This window comes from Ipomoea nil, unplaced genomic scaffold (genome assembly GCF_001879475.1).
Source record: "Ipomoea nil cultivar Tokyo-kokei standard unplaced genomic scaffold, Asagao_1.1 scaffold1834, whole genome shotgun sequence".
Taxonomy (NCBI): domain Eukaryota; kingdom Viridiplantae; phylum Streptophyta; class Magnoliopsida; order Solanales; family Convolvulaceae; genus Ipomoea; species Ipomoea nil.
In genome coordinates, this window is record NW_017618262.1 from 2,968,850 (window position 1) to 2,975,876 (window position 7,027).

General features: G+C 37.1%; 1 protein-coding gene across 1 annotated transcript; it reads left to right on the top strand.

Moving 5' to 3' along the window:
• Positions 1-2,120: 2,120 nt before the first annotated feature.
• LOC109192791 (glucomannan 4-beta-mannosyltransferase 2-like) lies at positions 2,121-5,873 on the top strand. The gene is made up of 7 exons (XM_019343500.1): positions 2,121-2,903; positions 3,041-3,293; positions 3,615-3,725; positions 3,889-4,025; positions 4,346-4,459; positions 4,548-4,960; positions 5,583-5,873. Exons 1-7 carry the CDS (start codon positions 2,469-2,471, stop codon positions 5,740-5,742), a joined length of 1,623 nt encoding a protein of 540 aa, XP_019199045.1. The 5' UTR covers positions 2,121-2,468; the 3' UTR covers positions 5,743-5,873.
• The last annotated feature ends 1,154 nt before the right edge of the window (positions 5,874-7,027 follow it).

Genomic DNA, 7,027 nt, shown 5'->3' on the forward strand with positions numbered 1-7,027 from the left:
GCTCCATCTCAACTAAAAGCCTAAGCTTACGTTGGATTCCAACCAACACCAGCATGTGCTCCATCTCAACTAAAAGCCTAAGCTTATAGTTGGATGCACATTAATGGATATATGCTCACAATATCTAACATTTGGTATCAAAGCCAAAACAACCTTACCTCATGCGGCACTGATCGGAGAAGCAGCAGCAGCGAGCTCTCCACACGGCGATCTCTGCGATGAACAGAAGATGCGTGCACCTCTGCATTGCCGCCTGAAGGAGGGGAGGGATCAACATTCGTCGCGACCTCGCCTCGCTGTCAAGACACCGCCCGCCGTCCGCCGCCCCAAGTCGCGTCGTCCAGCGTCGCCTGAAGGAGGGGAGGGGCAGCAACGTAGCAGGAGAATCCAGCTCGCCTCCGCCGGCTCTCCTCGTCGCAACTCCAAGTCCGCCAACGCCGCCCACCGCACGCGAAGTCAACGCCCAAAGCTCGCCATCGCCCACGAAAAACTCGCCGGCGTTGCTCATGGCAACCGGCGACCGGAGGGGATGCGTCGTCCTGTCGTTACTGCCGTTGCTTTGCCGCCAATAGAGCTCGCCGGAAAGACCGAACACCGGGACGGGAAACGTCGGCCAGCCACAAAATAAACAGAGACCAAAAGCCACGAAATATAATTTCGAAAAAACCAAAAAAAAAAAAATTTAAATCTTGCTTGACTAATTTTTAGCCGTACAAAAAATCATATACAAAGAATTTGATGTATATGAAATTTATCTTAGGGTCCGTTTGAAAAGTTGGAAAATGACTTCTGAAAAATGATATATATATATATATATATATATATATGTGAAAATTTTAGGAACTTTTGTAACTTTTAAAAACGATTATTGACTAAACTACTGTATATAAAAAAACTTTACATACTAAAAATCTCTAGTTATTCTGTTGGTGAACTTCTCATAAAAGCAACTTAAGAAATTTGACATCATTTTGTATCTCAAAAGTTCTGATTTGATTACCTTTGTTGCTTAATAAAGAAAATTAAAAATTGATGGGATTGTGTGTTTCACATGTCTGAAGATAATCTTAAGTTTGTGCAAAATCTTAAGTTTGTTATACGAGAGCCAAGTTCCTAACAAGTCATACTAAAGTTATTGAAATGCTTTTAGAATTGAACAATCTTGAAATAAGAGGCTAAGAAGTGAAAAAAATAATGTTGTGAAAGTGGTTTTGATATAATAAGAAAAATAAAATGTGAATTTCCTACTTTATCCCTCAAATTTTAAATATTTTTAATTTTTTCCGTCAATTTAACGGTTGGGGACCAAATGCGCAACTTCGTTCATAACTGAGGGACTAAAAATGGATACGGTCATAACTCAGGGACTGAGTCGGAACTTGAGTATAACTTAGGGAGCAAAGATGCAATTTTCTCCTTTTTGAAAATATATTAGGAAAATATTACATGTACCCTCATTTTCTATTTCTAACTTTTACTCCCACACGCAAAATTTTGATGTAAAAACTTGTATGGGGACCCACATGAAAAAGTATCCAATTAGTGCCCGCCACATCAGTGAGTAAAATATAGGGAGTATGATTTGAGAGTCTATGGAGTAGAACTCAATATATTATTTGCATAATAAATGTATATTACGGAGTATTTGATACTCTATATATTACAAAATAATGTACTTTCACTCAAATAATGTATATTCAGTATATTAAAAATATTTATTTATTCATGGTGGTTACATGTGGACAACTGGTCTACAAAATAATTTGCAAGGCTGCTGGCGGTCTATTGAGTCATTATTTTGTGACCATTGTTCACACAGTATGACCACAAATAAAAAAAATATATTATTTGTGCACATAAAATATATTATTTGGGTACTGAAAGTATATTATTTTACATATAATATCAAATAATGTTTATTTAGTACACAAATAATATATTGTTAGTATATTGCCCAACCTACTGTCTACAACTGTTATTTAAGTATAGCGAAGATTGTTGTATCCTGCTTATATAATCAATCAATGGCGTGCATTGGTTGACCTACTCATATAATCATATACGTCCACTCCACTCCTCCCAAACTATTTTATAATCCAATGGAGTTAGAATTAATCATAAACTCTCTCCACAAATCCCATTTCTCCTAATCTCGCTCTTCACCTTCCATTCTTATGTACCAAAACCTTCATCGTGAGTGATCCAGAAAAACAGAACAACCAAACTTATTTACTATAAAATTCCCACCCTCCTGCCTCCTACACTTACTCTCACCCTTTATCTATTTTTCTTCTAAACCCCCTTTCTCATCGCGGCGCAATACGCACAATGCCACAATACTGCTCGGTATCCTGAGCAAAGGGGCAGTATTGCTTGGCGTTTTAAATTAGGAATAAGCACAGAGTAATAATCGATTGCTCTGTTTCTGAGTAGCTGGGTGGAGTAAATTGTTTTTAAAAATAGTAATAATGGCGGGGGTGGCGATTAATGAGGTTGAGTTGATGATGCCGGAGCTCCGGGGGCCGGGAGGGGACGTGGCGGCGCAGATGAGGCTGATGTGGGATTTGGTGAAGGCGCCGCTGATCGTTCCGGCGCTCAGGCTGGCCGTGTATGTGTGCTTGGCTATGTCTCTGATGCTTTTCGTGGAGAGGCTTTATATGGGGATTGTGATCATTCTGGTCAAGATTTTCTGCGGAAAGCCGGAGAAAAGGTACAAATGGGAGCCGATGCGTGAGGATTACGAGATTGGCACTTCTGTTTTCCCTTCCGTCCTCATTCAGATCCCCATGTTTAATGAAAAAGAGGTCTACAAGATCTCCATTGGAGCTGTTTGTAACTTTGCCTGGCCATCCGACCGTCTTGTGGTTCAAGTTCTTGATGATTCTACTGATGTTAACATCAAGGTATATGCGTTTCAAGAATTTGAATCCCAGTCCCCTTAGTTTGAGCTGGTCAGTTATGGACAATCTGGATTGATTTACGTTTTAAGGATTTGAAATTGTGTTTTAATTTGGTTTAGCCTTGACGTCTTGTTTTGTAGGAGATGGTGGAACAAGAATGTGTAAGGTGGGCAAGCAAGGGAATTAACATCAGATACCAAACTAGGATAACTAGAGGTGGTTATAAGGCTGGAGCCCTTAAGGAAGGATTGACGCATGATTATGTCCAAGATTGTGAATATGTAGCTATTTTCGATGCTGATTTTAGGCCCGAACCAGATTTTCTCCTACGATCTATTCCTTTTCTGATTCACAATCCCGAAATTGCCCTCATTCAAGCTCGTTGGCGTTTTGGTAAGCTTCGAATATGTGCTACTTTCTTCGTCTCATTTTACTTGTCATATTTACTACTTTCTTTCTTTTTATGTGTTTTTTTTACTCTATATATGAGTACTCTTAATTCCATGGTGCAATGGACCCATGGAAATTCCATCAATCACGGATAGTGGGACCACCACTATCCAGAACTACAGTATACACTCATTGCATGGGATAACCATGTGAACTTATTATGCGAACTTTATACTCATCAAAATTAAAGCTTTAATATTGTTATTACTTATAACCTTCTAATTCACTATTATTATTGTATTTTTAAAAACAAATTATTGGCAGTGAATGCGGATGAGTGTTTGTTGACAAGAATGCAAGAAATGTCTTTGGATTACCATTTCAAAGTGGAGCAAGAAGTGGGTTCCTCTACTCATGCTTTCTTTGGCTTCAATGGTACGTGAAACTATAATACATATATAGCTCTTTTCTATATTAATTAAATTAATTAACAATAATTATTACGGAGTACTTATTAATTATTCCTCAACCCACGCTGATGCCCGCATGCAAATCATTTTTGCCCCTATTGATACGAAAAACTATAATTTTAATTTAGGGACGGGTGGCATATGGAGGATTGCTGCTATCAATGAGGCTGGAGGCTGGAAAGACAGAACTACAGTTGAAGATATGGATCTTGCTGTCCGAGCTGGTCTTAAGGGCTGGAAATTCCTCTACCTTGGAGATCTCCATGTATTTCAAGAAACCCCTTAATTAATTAATTACTACACTACCTACTTTAATTTCATAAAAGGGTCGAAATTGCCCAGACTGAATTTCAAGGGTTGGGGTTCAGCCTTTTGAAAGAATTTGGAGTAATATTCAGTGTGCCCATAGCGAGTACTCAGGCTCGGCCCCAGGGTTAGTGCAAAAACTCAAAACATTACACCACCAAGATATACTGTTATTTAAGTCTTTCAGGGTAGGAAGAGACGTGTGGGACTCTTAGATTTAGGGTTCAAACCATATACTCTATGCAATAACATTATTTCTTTTGTTGTTTTTGAGTATAGGTAAAAAGTGAACTCCCAAGTACTTTCAAGGCCTTCCGTTTCCAACAACATCGTTGGTCTTGTGGCCCTGCCAATTTGTTTAGAAAAATGTTCATTGAAATTGTTAGAAATAAGGTGAGTATATATAGTACAATATTATAATTAATTTTCTTCCATGCATCAATAAATATATGTATTTATACGTTTGCATGCATGCATGCAGAGAGTGAACGTGTGGAAGAAGGTGTACGTGATCTACAGCTTCTTCCTTGTTCGGAAGATCACAGCTCACATGGTGACTTTCTTCTTCTACTGCGTCGTTCTCCCTTTAACCATCTTAGTGCCGGAAGTAGACGTCCCGAAATGGGGAGCCATTTACATTCCCTGCATCGTCACAATCCTCAACTCGGTGGGAACTCCTAGGTCGATCCATTTGTTGTTTTACTGGATCTTGTTCGAGAACGTGATGTCCTTCCACCGCACCAAGGCCACCATCATCGGTCTACTCGAATTCAAGCGAGCCAATGAATGGGTCGTCACTGAAAAACTCGGAGACGCCATCAACAACAACAACAACAAAAACAAACCCAACGCCGCCAAACCTGCGCCAAAGAAGAAGTCTATATTCAGAGACAGGTACGTAGCTCAATCAAAATGGCTAAAGATACAGTCCAGATGGCTAAGTTAGGGTTGGATTCTCGATTCTTAGGCTAATTTACCAGTCCAGATGGCTTAGTTAGGGTTGGATTCTCGATTCTTAGGCTGATTTACCAGTCCAGATGGCTAAGTTAGGGTTGGATTCTCGATTCTTAGGCTGATTTACCAGTCCAGATGGCTAAGTTAGGTTGGATTCTCGATTCTTAGGCTGATTTACCAGTCCAGATGGCTAAGTTAGGGTTGGATTCTCGATTCTTAGGCTGATTTACCAGTCCAGATGGCTAAGTTAGGGTTGGATTCTCGATTCTTAGGCTGTTTTACCAGTTCAGATGGCTAAGTTAGGGTTGGATTCTCGATTCTTAGGCTGATTTACCAGTCCAGATGGCTAAGTTAGGGTTGGATTCTCGATTCTTAGGCTGATTTACCAGTCCAGATAGCTAAGTTAGGGTTGGATTCTCGATTCTTAGGCTGATTTATCAGTCTAGATGGCTAAGTTAGGGTTGGATTCTCGATTCTTAGGCTGTTTTACCAGTTCAGATGGCTAAGTTAGAGTTGGATTCTCGATTCTTAGGTTGATTTATCTTTTTGTGGTCTGGTGCAGGATTTTGCCTCAGGAGTTGGGATTTGCAGTTTTCTTGCTCTTCTGTGGAGTGTATGACTTTTTGTATGGGAAGAACCATTACTATATATACCTCTTCCTCCAAGTCATAACCTTTACGATTGCAGGAGTGGGCTACCTCGGCACTATTGTCCCGTCTTAATTGGTTACGTTTTTTTTTTTTTAGTACGTAGAAGATTTAATTTAATTTAATGGGAAGTTGGAGCAGGACCATTCAGAAGTGTACATATATATTTAGTGAAGACGGACAATGAATGAATCAGGGTTTTCTTAGCTTCTGAATTTTGTCTTCATTTTTCCTGGTCTTTCCATCTGTATTTATTTATCATATGCATGGGATTAATATATAATATTTTTACTCGTGCAATACACGGATTGTGACATAATTAATTATTATGAAACAGTTTTTATGCTCTTCAAGAGGCATGGTTTAATTTCAAATGCAAATAGGGACAAAAGCTCCAATTCAATTTTTGTTAGCCTTTTAATTTATAAATGGATTAATATTTGATGCACCGTCGGTGTATAGATACTATACACCAGCAGTGAATGAGGAGGTGACACATCATTAAAAAATAAAATCAATATTAACCAGGTCCTTTTTTGTAATATATCTAAGACTTGAATTGTTTTTAGGAAACTCTTTTATTTCTAATTAACAAAATATATATACTTTCCTAAACATATTTATTACTTACTAATTATCTAATTATTAATAATTTTGAATTAATAATTATATCCCACCGATGAACCTGTTAAAACATTTTTTTTTTTATTTGAAAATCTGTTAAAAGCATTCTAATATACAATTAAATTTCTATTCTTTTTTTGGACACTAAAATTAAAGAATTCTAAATTAAGAATTGTAATTGATATGTAAAAATAAATTTCTAAATTATTATATTTATAATTACGAATTTTTTAATTTTAATTAATAAAAACTATCAAATTTTCTATATCCATCTTAACTCCTAAATCTATTTAAACTCCTAAACTCCTAAATTTAAATTACAACATTAGTTACTATTAGAACCAATTGCAACATTTTGTAAGAATATATATTAATCAAAATCCAAATTTTCTCTGTCAAAAGAACCCAACCTGTCAATCTTTTCTCTCGGTTAGAATCTTTATCAGTATTCCATTAGTAAAGAGTTATTTTTGGTAAGTTGTTTTTTATATCTATGGTTTTATTGTTGAAATTCTCTTGTAAGCTATTGATTTTTTTTTTAATTTTTTTTTTTATTTGTAAACTCTAAAAAGCTATACTTTAATTTTGATGGACAACAATCGCAAAATGGGACAAATGAAAAGAACTGGTTTTGATGAGAACAATGAAGACATGAGAAATGTGGTTCGTTTTATGTTTCATCGTCCTAGCTAGTTTGCAAATTTAATGTTTTACATTATTCGATATTGTTGTGAGT

Bases quoted from the DNA above. Each gene is read 5' to 3' on its own strand.
- LOC109192791 (XM_019343500.1), top strand. From the start codon at position 2,469: ATGGCGGGGGTGGCGATTAATGAGGTTGAGTTGATGATGCCGGAGCTC. The intron at 3,294-3,614 runs GTAAGCTTCGAA...AATTATTGGCAG, and splicing joins TCAAGCTCGTTGGCGTTTTG to TGAATGCGGATGAGTGTTTG. The intron at 4,961-5,582 runs GTACGTAGCTCA...GGTCTGGTGCAG, and splicing joins AAGTCTATATTCAGAGACAG to GATTTTGCCTCAGGAGTTGG.